The sequence below is a fragment of the Eurytemora carolleeae genome, unplaced genomic scaffold (assembly GCF_000591075.1).
Source record: "Eurytemora carolleeae unplaced genomic scaffold, Eaff_2.0 scaffold295, whole genome shotgun sequence".
NCBI classification, from domain to species: Eukaryota; Metazoa; Arthropoda; class Copepoda; order Calanoida; family Temoridae; genus Eurytemora; species Eurytemora carolleeae.
This window is the reverse complement of record NW_019396215.1, coordinates 296,986-314,779: the sequence shown is the minus strand read 5'-3', so window position 1 is coordinate 314,779 and position 17,794 is coordinate 296,986. Positions and strand designations below refer to the sequence as shown.

Below are 17,794 nucleotides of genomic sequence, written 5' to 3'. Positions count from 1 at the left end.
TGTCACAAAGGTTAAAAACAACAATAAAAACTGACTTATATTATGACGAAAACATATCTATTGTATTTATACGCACTGAAGAAATTATATTTCCAAAATCAAAATATTGATCAAATAAAAAAAATGGTAATTAGCAGGTTTCTAAAGGGACTGTATGCGACATTCAAGGCATATTCCATGCAAAGATGGGGTTCACGATTCATCTAAAAAGCTTTGTCAAGCATAGATTAAGATATCCATGAATTTGTGGATTAAATTTACTAAAGTGACTTGTACTTTTTACAACTGGAAAACATATAGGAATTATCAGAATTTAGCTTTTTAAAGGGACTGTAAAGGAAAAATGAAAGGGGGTATGGGATAAAACTTGAAAATTTCAGGTTTTCCACGATACCTATCTTATATTCCTGTCTCGAGAAATTGACATAAAATTGTGTCAAAATTATACCAAAACGGACATATGTGAGATTTTTTATAAAAGTTGTAGCATTTAACAGATCAGATTCAACAATTTCGCAACCAATTTGAAAACGACGATATCCCACAGGAGCCTGAAAATATCAGGTTTGCTCCTGTTATAATTTTTCATTTTTGATTTTTGCATTTTTAATAGATATAATTGATAATATTATTACATATAGTCCGTATAGTCCGTATTACGTCACGAAATGACAGTGCAGTATCGTTCTTACATGGTACAGACGGAAATCAAGTGACCAGTATACTGCACTGCCATTAACTGAAGTGTCGTTCACAACCTGAGATTTTAAGGTTTTATCCTATACCCCCTTTCATTTTTCCTTTACAGTCCCTTTAAACTTGATTAACGACAATTAGCCTCCACAGTATCAGTCAAAGGTTTCAAAGGTACAGCTAGTGAAACGGACATTGATATCTTTGCATGGAGGATCATGAAATTACGCTTTCAGTCCCCTAAATATATTTCAGGATAGAAAAAGTTACGACAGGTCTATATGGATCTTCTCTTTGACAGGTTAGGAAATGAATATCTAGAATATACTACAATAGTAAATGCATTTTTCCATTTTTCCAACTAGGAAAATATAGACTTTTAACCCGCAGTACAGAGGGACCCATGAAGTTGTGGAAAAAAGACTATTCACCTAGCTTCAGCCTGCTTACAAAAAGTCTCATCAATTTTTAAGACAGGGTTCCTAGATTCACTAGAATAGATCGCTAATGCAAGTTGTATGAGCGAAGGAAAGAAGGCGGCCATGAGCCACCACTATTTCCTCTTCCGTGCCACATATTCGCTTTTTTTTCTTCCGGCAGCCATGAGCCACCACTATTTCCTCTTCCGGGCCACATATTCGCTTTTTCTCTTCCGGAAGCCATGAGCCACCACAATTTCCTCTTCCGCGCCACCACATTTGTTTCTTCCGGGAAAAACTACTTTTGTTACATTTTGGGCCTTTAAAGTTTGATTTTAAAAATCCATCCGCGTCACTCAAAAAAGCAAATTGCACATTTTCACACGCAATAGAAATCAAATCTCCAGGGTCGTTATTTCTGAGAGTTTTAGGTCGTCTTTGAAGTCTAATCCTATGCATGTAACCCTTGATGATGAGGTGGGAGTAGCTCCCCCCTCCCCCCCAATCGAAATGAATATTGTAGAAAAGTTGAAGAAGAAGGAGATTAGTTTTCCCGAAGTTAACTTGAAGAGTTTTGGAACATAAATATTAACTTTTAGCACTTCTTCTTCTAACACTGTCTAATATTCGGATTCGGGATTTATAAGAGGCAACCCCAAATATGCAGACAAACTGATTTTTTCGTTTTCTTAAAAAACATGTATTTTCTCAAAAATATTTTTAGGATCTTACATATTGACACACGTACGTAGGAGAAATTTGGAAATCTAGATTTTTAAAACATTTTGAAAAAGGCATTATGCCAACGCATAGATATTATGATATAAAACAATTAAATAAACAGCTGGGCGAGGGAGAATTTCGCATCTAACTACAGTATTTTACCCATCGCGGTTTAACTCTAAATTATCATGACTTCAAAAAGTTTGGTCCAGTCCCCCTCTGTACTGTACTGTACTGTACTGTACTGTACTGTACTGTACTGTACTGTACAGTACTGTACTGTACTGTACTGTACTGTACTTTACTTTACTGTACTGTACTGTACTGTACTGTACTGTACTGTACTGTACTGTACAGTACTGTACTGTACTGTACTGTACTGTACTGTACTGTACTGTACTGTACTGTACTGTACTGTACTGTACTTAACTTTCCTGTACTGATTGTACTATATAATGACTATATAAGTATATCTACAACCGAATTTTCAGACTTCTGACTGATCTCAGCCGATCTTTGTACACACTTTTTCTCTATTCATTAGGTAACAAATTCTTTAAATACCTAATTTTTAAATCTTGAATCTAATTAAAACATTGAACATTCCAAACAAAATTTAATTTCATTTTAGATTAAGTTGAAAAAAACGTTCTGTAAATTATTTTTCTAAATAACGGAGACTTTATATGTTGCAAATTAATAAGTTAGTTAATATATAAGTTTTTGACTATTTTTCGATTCTTTTTGAAACACCGAGCAGCCATTTTACCGCCTTTCACCCTTCCCCATGCATAACAAAATTTGGAAAAGTAAATAAGTTTGAGCTTTCTATTGTTAGCCGTTTTTAAGTTAAATAAAGAAAAAAACTAAACGGGGTGGAGGGATCCCCCCCCCCCCCCCAATCGTGTTAGGGTTTTGTGCAAAATCAATTCTGGAAGGATAACGAGGTTGCAAAGATATAGCAGTAGCATACATTTAAAATTATTTTGGATTGCAGTAGTTTCAGTTGAAACACTGGATTATTTTATTATTAAATATTTTTCTCCTTTTTCTGACAAGTTCTTTAAATGTCATATTACATCATTACAAATGAAAAGGATTAAAACTAAAAGCAGAATTTTTAATTTAGAGGGTTTCTTCTACAGAAAATGATTTTAAGAAAGCAATTATTGAAGAAAAGAAATCCCAAAGTTTTCGTTTAAAAAAATAACAAAATAGGAATTTTAGTTCCCAGCAGCTAATCTTAACAGCAAATCAAACTTCTTTTCATTCCTGTAATTGAATTTTTTCTTTAAATTGAAAACACTTAACCCTACTGAATTGGGTGTTGTTGATGCATAAGGGGTTTCAACTTTTTTAATCTAAAAAAAATTTTCGTTTTGTAAAAGAATTTAAGATTTCCAAAATATTTTAGTGAATATAAATAATGTGAAAATAGTAATACAAATCATTAAAAAGATTATTGATATTAATAACATATATTTGTTTTGCATAATATTATATATTGATTCTATCCCTTACCCTTGCTTATATTTAGTTATCTCGATTCTGAAGCTGAAATTTTTTCCAACTCAACACTTTGATAAATATATTTATCCAACACTAGTCCTTCCTACCTTCCTTGTTCTAGGAGTCAGGTAATATATTTATCCAACACTAGTTCTTCCTACCTTCCTTGTTCTAGGAGTCAGGTAATATATTTATCCAACCCTTCCTACCTTCCTTGTTCTAGGAGTCAGGTAATATATTTATCCAACACTAGTTCTTCCTACCTTCCTTGTTCTAGGAGTCAGGTAATCTATTTATCCAACCCTTCTTACCTTCCTTGTTCTAGGAGTCCGGTAATATATTTATCCAACCCTTCCTACCTTCCTTGTTCTAGGAGTCAGGTAATATATTTATCCAACACTAGTTCTTTCTACCTTCCTTGTTCTAGGAGTCAGGTAATATATTTATCCAACCCTTCCTACCTTCCTTGTTCTAGGAGCAGGTAATATATTTATCCAACCCTTCCTACCTTCCTTGTTCTAGGAGTCATGTAATATATTTATCCAACACTAGTTCATCCTACCTTACTTGTTCTAGGAGTCAGGTAATATATTTATCCAACCCTTTTTTGGCATTTAAGCGTGAAGATACTTCAGTTTAATATGGGACTGGCTGTATTGCGAATTTAAGATTACCGCTAAAAAAATAGTATCTGGAAAATTCTATCAATCCTTTGAAGGTCTGAAAGGATAAACAGAAGGTCTATGAATTGCAAATTTATTCCAAATTAAATTTGATTACCTCGTTTATACTTGTGCAAACCAATCCCTTTCATCTGTATATATCCAATATCCATTGAATTTATTTCTCAACATATCTTTTTTTAGGGGGTGGGGGGTGGGGGGGGGGAGTTGGGATTCAGGACGCAGTGTGATTTATGATTGATTTACAGTTTAACCAATGTTATTAAAGGAACAAAACTCGACTGTAAATCGACATTTAACTCCAAGAAGTCGACATTAACTCGACTTTTAAAGTCGACTTATGGTACCAAAAAGTCGAGTTTCAGCCGAGTTTTGTTCGTTTGGTTTAAACTAGAAATCTCTGTTTGTTTGTTTGTCCGATTATAACCTATGAACCCCTGGACCGATTTGCCTCAAACTTTGATTGGAGAATCTTGACAGAGCCACTATGTTCTTAGCTTGGTTTTGAGCTTCTAATTTGAGTAGGTCCACTTGATAAGGAAACATAATTAATATAGTAATTTACGACAAAGCGCGGGTAAACAGTGGGACTAACTATGACTACCCTGGGTTCCGGTTCCCAAGCTAGTATTGTTGACCTTTAAAAAAGTCAGAAAATATTCAAATAAAGAAATCAGAAAAAAACCCAAATATTCTATAACATTTATTTAAGAAAAATAATATTGTTTTGAAATATTTGACCAAGACACAAAGATTGTAAATTGGTTGGTTTAGAAATTAATAAGAAACTATGGACGAATATCAGTTAGAAGGTGTTTGTAGAACTTCATGATGGTGGTGCAGATCATCAATCTTGACGGCAGGCTTTCTCACAACTAGGCTTAGTCTAAGGGAGAGAGATTGCGGACTTATCGTGTATACAGGATAATGGAAGGAAGTCTGGTTCCGCCCAGATCTCTGGAACATTGTGGAGCGCGGAGCTAGGTGTAAGCAGTGTCTTCTGCTGTTAGTTCTGTATCTGAATCATCATCATGAAGGAGCCAGGGTTGAGACGGAGTTGTGCATGTCTTGAGTGTTTATAGCTGAATGCTGGGTGAAGCGGGAGCTAGGGTGAGCGGGGATTTGACATGTGTGGTGTGTTGTAATGCGGAAATGGATCCTGAGTACACACACATCCAGAGAATTAACATCGGCATTTGAGTCGGCACAATCGTCTTCCTTATATTCGAATTTGTTTTAACAAGTATGCATATAATTTAGCAATCTCTGTTTGTTTGTTGGTATGTCCGATCATAACTTAATTAAATATTAAAATTACCAAAAACAATGTTAAGAATAAGAATTACTTTAATCTAACTTAACAATTTCCTCCATTGTTTCTAAAGAAATCTGCAAGTACCTGTTACATAAAAACGTGTTTGGATTTCACCAATTTTCTATGAGAAAAACATGGATATTTCATTCATTCTGATTCATAGAGAAGTTTTTAGGGAGAATTTGTGAATTTTTACTCGCTAATTTATAAATGGAACGTGACTAAGGGATAATTTAAGGGATAATTTGTGAATTTTTACTCGCTAATTTATAAATGGAACGTCACTAAGGGAGAATTTAAGGGAGAATTTGTGAATATTTACTTGCTAATTTATAAATGGAACGTCACTAAGGGAGAATTTAAGGGAGAATTTGTGATTTACTTGCTAATTTATAAATGGAACGTCACTAAGGGAGAATTTAAGGGAGAATTTGTGAATGTTTACTTGCTAATTTATAAATGGAACGTTACTAAGGGAGAATTTAAGGGAGAATTTGTGAATATTTACTCGCTAATTTAAAAATGGAACGTCACTAAGTGTACAGAGCTGAAACCTTTAGAATGAGATATACTTAATCACGATCACTTTATCTGATTATCCAATGTACACACTTTTGATCCTCTTCTTATAATCCTCTTTTTGGATATTTCTACTGTGTAAAAGGTACGTTTGATAACAATTACAGATAAAATGCAATTTCAGATAAAATCCAAAACTTACGTTTGTTCAATTGATGTTTAGTTCATTGATATGACACCATCAACACCAGAAATCAAAACCGGGTTTTCAAAAGTTAAAGAGTACATATTAACATGACACGCTGATTGGTTAAATTTTTAACTTCTTTCTTGGATATTGAATGCGTTTTAACATAATCTTGGGTTTAGTAAAATCAGGAGATTAAGCATTAATCTTGATATCCACCTCAGTCCTTTTAACTTTAATTTAAAAGTTTCCATCTGTATTTTGTTGAACAAAAGGATATAAATCTTCTTTACAACACAATCTGATACAGCATCGTGACAAATTTTCAATGAAATATTATCTGTGTCTGTATAACATAAACCTTATTTTATTATTCTATTTGAAAATTCAATTTAAACACAAGGGAAAAATAAAAAAGTAAAATTTTGAAACGCAGAAATAAAAAAGAAATAGTTCAGAGAAAATGAAGAAAAATGAGAGCAGTTGAATTGAGATACAGTGCAAATTAACAATATGTTCGTATTTTCTAAAAGTTTGTTTTCTATATAACCTGTTAGCAACTAGACATGCAATATATCCAGCTAACGAGCAGGACTCATTGGTCGATACATCTAACAGAAAGTTAGGATTTCTTTTAACCCTATCCCATCTGGGCTATTTTTGTCTAATATAGGCTTGGGGGGGGGGGGGATTGTAAAAGGGATTGTATATATTTAATATATGGTGTCTGTAAATATGGAAAATAATAAAATGGATTGTTTTTATTCAATATTTGGTGTCTCTATATCTGGAAAAAAATATAAGGAATTGTAAACGTTAAAGAATCCCTCAATTGACAGAGGGGCCTTTTTCGATTTACAAGTTTACCCTTAAAATCTTTGCCTAATATATATAAAATATATATTCATTTTTTTGTTTTGTTTTAAACCAGATTTTTTAATTTGTGATTTCTCTACAAAAGTGATTTGCGCATTTATTGGCTGCAGTTGCTTCGGAAACAATGGAGAAATTATTAGAAAACCAAACTTTTACATGAAAGTCTTTAAAAGGTTCATATTGATTTCAAGAATTTTTAAAGGTTTGTATTTTTTTTGAGGGGGGGGGGGGGGGGGGGAATCTGCCATTTAAGCAAAAGTCAAATTTTGAAAAATATCTGTTTTTATATTTGACTTAACTTTTAAAGATAAAGGTTACTTTTATAAATTTTTAATTTTTGCACCTTCCGTCCTTTTAAACTATGTTGCTTAAAAAAAACCATTAAAAAATGTCGCCATTTCTTCTCATTCATGTTATTCTAAAAGTAAAATTCTTGGTTTGGAAATGCGACTTGTTTTTGCACCTGGTGCACTCGTTTACACTAATCTCGTTGGCTCAAGTTGTCTTCAGATCCTTTGGAACAATGTTATTGAACTCTCTTTGATTTCAGCTTGTGCCGGACCTTTGTAGTTGTAGACACAACTAGATCAACCAGACTTCATCTTTTCATTTCCAGCATACTCCTCATCATCATCAATATCATTCCTCTCTTCATCTTCATTATCTTCTTCATTAGAGTTGGCAGGTATATAATCATTATAATCATAATCATCATCATCATAATCATCATCATTATCATCATCATCTTCATCATCATCATTATCATTATCATCATCATCATCATCATCATCATCATCATCATCATCATCATCCCGTGAACTATCAACGCCACTACCACTAGGCGAGATCTTGTTAGCTATCGGTGTCTATACGGACACTAGCAATCAATTGATAAATGTCTCAAAAGTATACAATCCACACGGCTACAATCCCATGAACTATCAATGCCACTACCACTGGGCTCGATCTCGTTAGCTATGTCGACCAGACAATAGCAATCGATTGATCAATGTCTTAAAGAGGACAAAATCCTCACAGCTACAATCCTGTGAACTATCAACACAACTACCACTGGGCGCGATCTCGTTAGCTATGTCAACCAGACAATAGCAATCGATTGATCAATGTCTCAAAGAGGACAAAATCCTCACAGCTACAATCCTGTGAACTATCAACACCACTACCACTGGGCACGATCTCGTTAGCTATGTCAACCAGACAATAGCAATCAATTGATCAATTTTTCAAATAGGACTGATCTCAATTGTATGTTTCAACGAAAACCATATTATTCCCAACACTGTAATCAAAGGGGAGTCTCTATATTAACTAATGTATTTGAGGTTCGTATCTTACAAGTTAAAGTTAATACATGTATTTACTATTCCTACGTTGTTGTCTATTTTACATGATTAAGGCAATCATGTTACATATGACAGCACATTTAGAAATAGTCGCAATTTTAGATATCACATGACTATGCTAAGGCTGGGCACGTTCTGACTTTTTTGAAATCGTTCGGTTCAGTTTTAAAACGAGGGCCTTCAGCTAAATCGTTCTGTTCTTGTTCTTTTTTATCGTTCCGTTCTCGTTCTGTTCCATTCTGAGTAGAAGAATGGTCATCCCGTTCCGATCCGTTCTTGGCGTTCTTAGTTGAAAAACGGTTCCATCCCTTTTGTTCTGTTCTTAGTCAAGAATGTTTCCATCCCCCATTCCATTCTTATTAAAAAAAATTCCATCCAAGACAAAAGTTTTATAGAAAAGATTTGGTTAAAAGGTAAAAACAAAATCACGATTTTATAATAAAAAGTTCCTCACGGCTGTAAATATACTTTAAATTATATATTTTAAATTTAGGGTTAAAAGAATAAGCTTAGATAATTTCTGGCAACGTATAATTTTGTGAGAGCAGGGGAGGGGCAGGAGTCCTAATATCCTTAATATGTACAATATACAGAAGTTAAACTAGAACCTGCTCTATAGTCTGTTGTCAGTTTAGCAGAGGCCGGGGAAGGGGGGGTTTGTGGCGGGTTTAGTGTGGTAGGAAGGGGAAGGACCGTGATGGGTGGGTTCAGGTGATCAAATCAAAAAATTGGGATCGTTCTTGAATGTTCTGTTTGTTCTCAGGAACGATCGTTCCACCAGGACGCGCCCAGCCCTAGACTATGCTAGCTATGCTACATATTTTTTGAAACACAGTTCAAATGAATAATGGGTTTTACGTAGAAGTTTACAAACAAAGATAATGAATAATATACAACGTACTGCAAATTTACAGAATATATTTATTACATATATATATATATTACGTCATATTACATGTTCTCTCTCTATACGTCATCTGCATTTATCAGTTGTGGGTTATCAACCACGTTATAACATAACTAAAGGGACTGTTAGCGTAAATAATGGCAATGCCTGATTTACTACAATATCCTTGAAAACTAGCAAACTAGATAGCGTCGTTTTTCCGAGTCGAAAAATATGTAGTCCTGTTAATTTTAATTTTTAATATGAGTTTCAGGCAAAACATGCATTTAGAGAAACCACAAATCAAATAAACGGTTTTCAAAAAAAAATTCATAGTTGATCAGACAACGCTTTTAAGGGTTCCGTTGTAAATCAGAGATTACAATCTTTGCATGGAGGTTCACTTTACATAACGTTTACAGTCCCTTTAATATTAAAGGAATTGAGTCTTTGCGACAAACTCTGATATTCCAATCCCTATTTCTTTGCAAACCAATGACGGGGGCAGTAGATATTTTGAATAATGAATTCTGTTAGATCAAATTATCTAAGCTTGAAGCCACACCCCATGAGGCTACAAAGATATAGGGATTAAACATTTGAGTTTGTGACAAGGACTCAATTTCTTTATATTTGCCAATATCTAAAATACTATAATCTAAATTCCAGAAATCCAAGTTCGATTTATCAGTTTTATTCTGTGAATTTTCTAGATATAATGAAGAAATATTAACCTGCAGTGTTATCTTTCTCATTGTGAATACAAATTTTACTAGTCTGACTTTTTATTATAATGGAATTGAAGTGAACAAGATTTTGCTAGTCTGACTTTTCATATTTATGTGGTTGAAGTGAACAAGATTTTGCTAGCCTGACTTTTCATATTTATGAGATTGAAGTGAACAAGATTTTACTAGTCTGACTTTTCATATTTATGAGATTGAAGTAAACAAGATTTTGCTAGTCTGACTTTTCATATTTATGAGATTGAAGTGAACAAGATTTTACTAGTCTGACTTTTCATATTTATGAGGTTGAAGTGAACAAGATTTTGCTTGTCTGACTTTTCATATTTATGAGGTTGAAGTGAACAAGATTTTGCTAGTCTGACTTTTCATATTTATGAGATTGAAGTGAACAAGATTTTACTAGTTTGACTTTTCATATTCATGGGGTTGAAACAAACAAGATTTTACTTGTCTGACTTTTCATATTTATGAGATTGAAGTAAACAAGATTTTGCTAGTTTGACTTTTCATATTCATGTGGTTGAAGTGAACAAGATTTTACTAGTCTGACTTTTCATATTTATGAGGTTGAAGTGAACAAGATTTTGCTAGCCTGACTTTTCATATTTATGAGATTGAAGTGAAAAAGATTTTGCTAGTCTGACTTTTCATATTTATGAGGTTGAAGTGAACAAGATTTTGCTAGCCTGACTTTTCATATTTATGTGGTTGAAGTGAACAAGATTTTGCTAGCCTGACTTTTCATATTTATGAGGTTGAAGTGAACAAGATTTTGCTAGTCTGACTTTTCATATTTATAAGGTTGAAGTGAACAAGATTTTGCTTGTCTGACTTTTCATATTTATGAAATTGAAGTGAACAAGATTTCGTTAGCCTGACTTTTCATATTTATGAGATTGAAGTGAACAAGATTTTGCTAGCCTGACTTTTCATATTTATGAGGTTGAAGTGAACAAGATTTTGCTTGTCTGACTTTTCATATTTATGAGATTGAAGTGAACAAGATTTCGTTAGCCTGACTTTTCATATTTATGAGATTGAAGTGAACAAGATTTTGCTAGTCTGATTTGTACGTTTTTGACTAAAAATATGGTGAAAATAGCTAATGATTTATTTAGTCTGATAAACTATACCGAGAGCGTACTGCATATTTGTTTATTTTAAGTTGATTCTGAGGCCGAATTTAAAGAATTTGAGTCAGCTCAAATATGGTTAGTTTCACTTAAGATCGTATTGAATGTTCCAAGATTTAACTTATAGTATATCAATATTAGTAAACAATTGTATGTGCACAGTAGAGCTAACAGAGCACAAAGGTAGAGAACTATCAGCCCTCCTGGTTGGTAATAATTAAGTTGAATCAAAAATATATTACATTTCAATCTAGACGTGAGGCAAACTCCAAAAAAAAACAATAATTAAACTTTTTTGTGACATTTTTGATTTTAGACCTTAGACATCTGAGAAAAGTAAATTTATTAATTTATTTGATATTTCATACTAAAAATTCAAAGCGAAATTTACGTTAATTGGAAGTGCATGATTAATCAGTTTAATAAAACATAAAATATTGCATTTTTTCTCCAGAAAAATCTAAATTTTCTGGAGATAATACTTTTCCCAAAAAAATCTTCAATTTCACTCAGTTCCAACATGAAAATTTAATCATTTCATTTTCAAAAATTTGCAAATCTAAAAATAAAAAGTACTTTTATCAGGAAAGTTTAGTTTAGGCGAAGCTGGGTTCCCAAGCTGGTATATTTTTAAAGGAGAAATCTCTGTTTGTCTGTTTGTATGTCCGATCATAACTCATGAACCCCTTGACTAATTTACGCAATATATTGATAAGAACCATTACAACCAGGAGTATGTTCTTAACTTGTTTAAAAGTTTAGTAAAATACTTTTTATTAAAATCTTTCAAAGTAAAACCAGAAATGATGTTTTTCATCTTTAACTACAAAATTTGTATTGTTTAGAAGAATAACAGAACAGTTTATTGCCGCCTCTAGTCGTCGGTTAGCAATCCTTGCTATTTTACATATCATTTTCAGGTAATACATATATTCAGTTTCATTTGAAATAATTACAATTAAGTAATATTATGTAAATATAATACACAGGGATATAAATCCTTTAAACAGAGGATTTACAATTTATATTTACATTGACATGTAAGATGTATTACGTATAAATATAATACACAGAGGATTTATAATTTATATTTACATTGACATGTTTAAGTTATATTACGTATACATATAATACACAGGGATATACCTTTACACAGAGAGGATATACAATTTATATTTACATTGACATGTAAGATATATTACGTACTTATATAATACACAGGGATATAATATTTACACAGAGGATTTACAATTTATATTTACATTGACATGTAAGATATATTACGTACTTATATAATACACAGGGATATAATATTTACACAGAGGATATACAATTTATATTTACATTGACATGTAAGATATATTACGTACTTATATAATACACAGGGATATAATATTTACACAGAGGATTTAAAATTTATATTTACATTGACATGTTAGATATATTTCGTATAAATATAATTCACAGGGATATAACATTTACACAGAGGATTTACAATTTATATTTACATTGACATGTAAGTTATATTACGTATAAATATAATAAACAGGGATGTATATTTTTTACACAGAGAGTTTACAATTTACAAATTACACACAGGTTCTCATACCTGTCCTCTAATGCGAAAACGTCAAAACGGCTGAACCGATCAGGCCTTGTTTATTTGCAACATCTCACATGACCACAGCAAAGGTTTACGACCAGAAGAAATTAAAATTTGTACTTGAAAAATTAAATTTTTTTTGCAAAATTGTATCAAGTTATATAACAGACACATCCACAACATTTTGAGATTTACAATTACTGTAAAAATATTGTTATACGAAAAGAGTTGCGAAGCATCCTGAAAGCCTTGTAATTCTATATTGTCAGTAGAACATTATATTTTTTATTAGACTTAAGAGACGAATGTACGGAATTTGTTTAGTCTCATATTCGGAATTCCTTGAAGGTCAAAACCGGTTTATTTCTGTGCTTAATCATTTGATAAAATATCAAAATACGCAATTTAATGTAGAGACAAAAAAATCATGCTTAAAATCGCCATGTTTTACGAGTTTTGGGTCGTCTTTACAGTCTCATCCTCTGTGGGTAACCTTGTATTTTCAGTACAATATTTCTTATTACTGTAAGTACAATTAATTACAATATTTAATATATATTTTCAGTATAATATTTCTTTTTACTGTAGGTACAATTAATAACAATATCTATTATTTATTGTATTACAATATTTTTTATTGCAATATTTAAATATATTTTCAGTTTCCTGTACAATGTTGTTTATTCCTTTGTACTCTGTTCCTCGTGGGATTGTCATAATGTAAACAATACAGAACTTTCACCTCTTTATCAGGTATAGATCCTAAGGAACTGTACGTGTATTTTTAAGTTGTAATGTCCGATTTCCAACGCGGTACCCTTGAAACCTTTATCTGATTTATAATGTTGAAGATTTAATACTGATAATTCTTAAACGTTTTTCTGCAGCAGAAATGCGCAATCCACTTTTGTAAAGAAACCACAATTAATAATATATTTTTTTTGAAAATTACAAAATCTTTTTCCTACAAAGCTTTTATGTGTACCGTTGTGCATCTTCCATGGAGGGTCACTTGAAATTACGCTTACAGCCCATTTTATACTGTGCATGCACTGTAAACCCATTTTATACAGTGCATGCACTGTAAACCCATTTGCACTGGAAACCCATTTTATACAGTGCATGTACTGTAAACCCATTTTATACAGTGCATGCACTGTAAACCCATTTTATACAGTGCATGCACTGTAAACCCATTTTATACAGTGCATGCACTGTAAACCCATTTTATACAGCGCATTCACTGTAAACCCATTTTATACTGTACATGCACTGTAAACCCATTTATACAGTACATTCACTGTAAACCCATTTTATACTGTACATGCACTGTAAACCCATTTATACAGTGCATTCACTGTAAACCCATATAAATAGTGAGACGATCTAAAATAAGCAGTTTTTGATCAGATTAATGTTTCAAGAGTACCGTTTTTAATTAGGCAACGCTATCTTTGCGTCGAAGATCACTTGAAATTACGCTTACAGTCCTTTTATTAAGAAATGTGCTTACAAAATACAAAGTTAAGAGAACAAAAGCCTCCGCAGAAAGAACTTCTTCAAAACTTTATGAAGTTTTACTAGTTTCAGTTTATTAAAAATTAAATTAAAAAGTTTGAAAACTGATACTTTCTTTCTTCTTTATAATTAACTTTGTTTCTTGTTTCTAACTATAAACAAAAAATAAATGAATTAATTAATGCAACAAACAAATAGTGTTTGCGTTGTTAAAAGGCTTAGCGGTCCTTTCAATGAAGATTCTTCTTTATAATTAGCTTTGTTTTTTGTTTCCAGCTAAAAAAAAGTAAAATGAAATAATTAATGCATTTTATGCTTTTCTTGACCAAATATTAATTAATTCACATTGAGAACTAAACCTAATGTGTACATCCAAGAAAAATAAATTCATAAGCAAAAATTGGCTTGGTTTGTAGGTTATTTAACTTTATGCTTGTGTCCCTGTGTGGCATTTAGAGCCTGAGTAATAGCTTGTTTGATAGAAAGCTATGCTTGTGTCACTGTGTGGCATTTAGAGCCTGAGTAATAGCTTGTTTGATAGAAAGCTATGCTTGTGTCCCTGTGTGACATTTAGAGCCTGAGTAATAGCTTGTTTGATATAAAGCTACGCTTGTGTCCCTGTGTGGCATTTAGAGCCTGAGTAAGCTACTGCACTTGTGTCACTGTGTGGCATTAAGAGCCTGAGTAATAGCTTGTTTGATAGAAAGCTATGCTTGTGTCCCTGTGTGGCATTTAGAGCCAGAGTAATAGCTTGTTTGATAGAAAGTTATGCTTGTGTCCCTGTGTGGCATTTAGAGCCTGAGTAATAGCTTGTTTAATAGAAAGCTACGCTTGTGTCCCTGTGTGGCATTTAGAGCCAGAGTAATAAATAGCTTGTTTGACAGAAAGCTGTGCTTGTGTCCTTGTGTGGCATTTTTGATAAATAGCTACGCTTGTGTCCCTGTGTGGCATTTAGAGCCAGGTGGGTTGTGTTGTGTCCTGGTTGACTTTGATGGCGGACGGATTGTACCTGGACTGATACAGTTTGGGACGAAGTTAAGAGTACGGCATTTACTACAGACTGGATGAAAGTATGCACGAATTAATAAATGAATGAAAAGATGGTTGAATTAAAGAATGGAGCAGCTGAGTTTTTGGGACTTATAGATCAGGGATTCTCGATGTACCATTTTGGAGGAATGAAAGATGAACGAAGGGATGAATGAGTGAATATAAAATGTTTACGATGAATGAAAGATGAAGGAAGAGATGAATTAGTGAATATAAAATGTTTAAGATAAATGAAAGATGAATGAAGAGATGAATGAGGGAAAATTAAATATTTAGGATAAATGAAAGATGGACGAAGGGATGAATGAGGGAAAATTAAATGTTTAGGATGAATGAAAGCTGAAGGAAGGGATGAATGAGTGAATATGAAATATTTAGGATGAATGTAAGATGAACGAAGGGATGAATGAGTTAATATGAAATATTTAGGATGAATGAAAGATGAACAAAGGGATGAATGAGTGAATATGAAATATTTAGGATGAATGAAAGATGAAGGAATGGATGAATGAGTGAATATGAAATATTTAGGATGAAAGAAAGATGAACGAAGGGATGAATGAGTGAATATGAAATATTTAGGATGAATGAAAGATGAAGGAAGGGATGAATGAGTGAAAATTAAATGTTTAGGATGTTCGGGTTACAGTGAAACCAATATGGGGAACCACAACTACAAGCCAGCCTGAGGAAACCCCGTCCCCTCCCCCCTCCCTCATCCCTATCATCATAGCAGCAGAACTTTTCTCTCAAATTCTTCTCTCCAGTCTTCCACTTGTTTATCTTTTCTCCATTTTTAGAATTCTCAGAGAAGAGAATCCGAACTCGATAGAGACGGATTAATTAGAAGAGTTTAAGAACGATTTAAACCAAAGAAAACGATGTTAGGTACTTTCGAAAAGGGATTTCCCAAGCAGCAACTTCCCAAGGGTATTTCCCCAAGCGTTAACTTCCCAAATGTGCTATTTCCCAAATGGAAGCTTTTAAAGTCTGTCCTAACAGCAGCGCTTGGACCCCTATCCTGTTCTAGCCATAGCGCTCGGCCTCGACCCCCATTGCAGCCTGCGGCGACTCGAGAAGACCTAACATAACCTTTTCGATGTTGCCGCTTATGATATTTCATATTTGGGAAGTTGCCACTAGAGAAATTGTTCTTTGGGAAGTCGCCCTTAGAAAAATTCCGTTAGGAAATTCCCTAATACCAAAAACGTAGCTGTTAGTTTTACATTATGTTGAAAATTTATTACGGTCAGGATTGTATTGACTTAGAAAGATCAATTAAATTTTGAATTTTGAATTTTACGCCAAAACCATGATCCGCTAGAGGGTGGGGAAGGGGGGGTGGAAGGTAGAAAATGTGTAAGCAAGATTTCGATTTTTAATCTTTTTTTGGAGGGAAATTTTTTTGAATCTATTCGATTAGATTAAAAATCACACTAAAGGGCTAAAAGATGCCTGGTCTTTCTTTTATTTTTTCAAAAGGGGGGATAAAGCCTAAAGTTTTCCCAAGGGAGGGACGTCCCCCCATTACCCTCCCCCATAAGCTCCTCTGTATGCCACCGAAAACTGTCTTCAAAACAATATGAAAGTGTAATTATTAAGATATCAAACATGTTTTTTAACATAAAGGTGTTTCATAGTGCACCAAAATAAGATCTGATCGTATTAATCCATGGATTATATTATTTTTGTTTCAGGAAATAAATTTTTTCTCAAATACACAATCATTATCTCGTAAAATTTTAAAAGTTTATTCTTTTTTTTTGGTTGTTTGAAAAGTTGTTTAAAGTCATAAATATATTAAAGTTTGGTATACACTATTATACTTATATAAACTTATTTAAAGAGCTGTGCATAGCACTGTAAACCCCGGACAGTAAGCGTAATTTCAAGTGACCCTCCATGCAAAGATGTCAACGCCCGATCTACAACAGTGCCCGTAAAAGCTTTGTATTAAGTATTAATTAGCTATCGATGCTTCTGTTTTTTAAAAACTGTTTTTATTTTTATTTTAGGTTTCTCTGCGAATGTTACTTGCATATTTCTTGTCATATAAAAAGCTGTATGAAGAAACTTCCAGAAATAATTACACTTTTCTAGTCAACAAAAACGACGGTATCTTCCATTTCTTTGCACATATTAAGATATCAAGGTTACCGTTATAATTCGGGCATTGTCACTTTTGCATGGAGGGTCACTACAAATTACGCTTATAGTCCAGAGGCGGAAATGTCAAGTATGTGTGTCTGTACCAAAAGAGTGTGATAACGAACGAAAAGTGATAACGAACCGAAGCCGTGTACTTTTGGTATATACAGGAAATAAGAAAATCGGCATTTGTTCAGTCAAGGGGAGAACATCTGTTTATTGTTAATTGTTTACTTAAAAAATAAGTTTAATATACATGTAGTATATCATTTATATATTTAAGTCAATTCACTGTAAGCCAAATTTTTATGCAAAGACTATAATTTGATTAAAGTTACAATAAATATATTCGTTATTCAAGCTTAATTATAATTGTCAACATTTTCTGCAATTTCCTTGACTGAAGTCATGTTGTGTGT

The 17,794-nt window shown here is 33.0% G+C and overlaps 1 protein-coding gene across 1 annotated transcript; it reads left to right on the top strand.

The window, feature by feature from the left end:
- The first annotated feature begins 647 nt into the window (after positions 1-647).
- LOC111698361 (uncharacterized) lies at positions 648-16,951 on the top strand. The gene is made up of 7 exons (XM_023468675.1): positions 648-994; positions 2,327-2,379; positions 3,373-3,472; positions 7,475-7,609; positions 11,902-11,976; positions 13,322-13,412; positions 15,861-16,951. Exons 1-7 carry the CDS (start codon positions 975-977, stop codon positions 16,068-16,070), a joined length of 684 nt encoding a protein of 227 aa, XP_023324443.1. The 5' UTR covers positions 648-974; the 3' UTR covers positions 16,071-16,951.
- Positions 16,952-17,794: the final 843 nt, after the last annotated feature.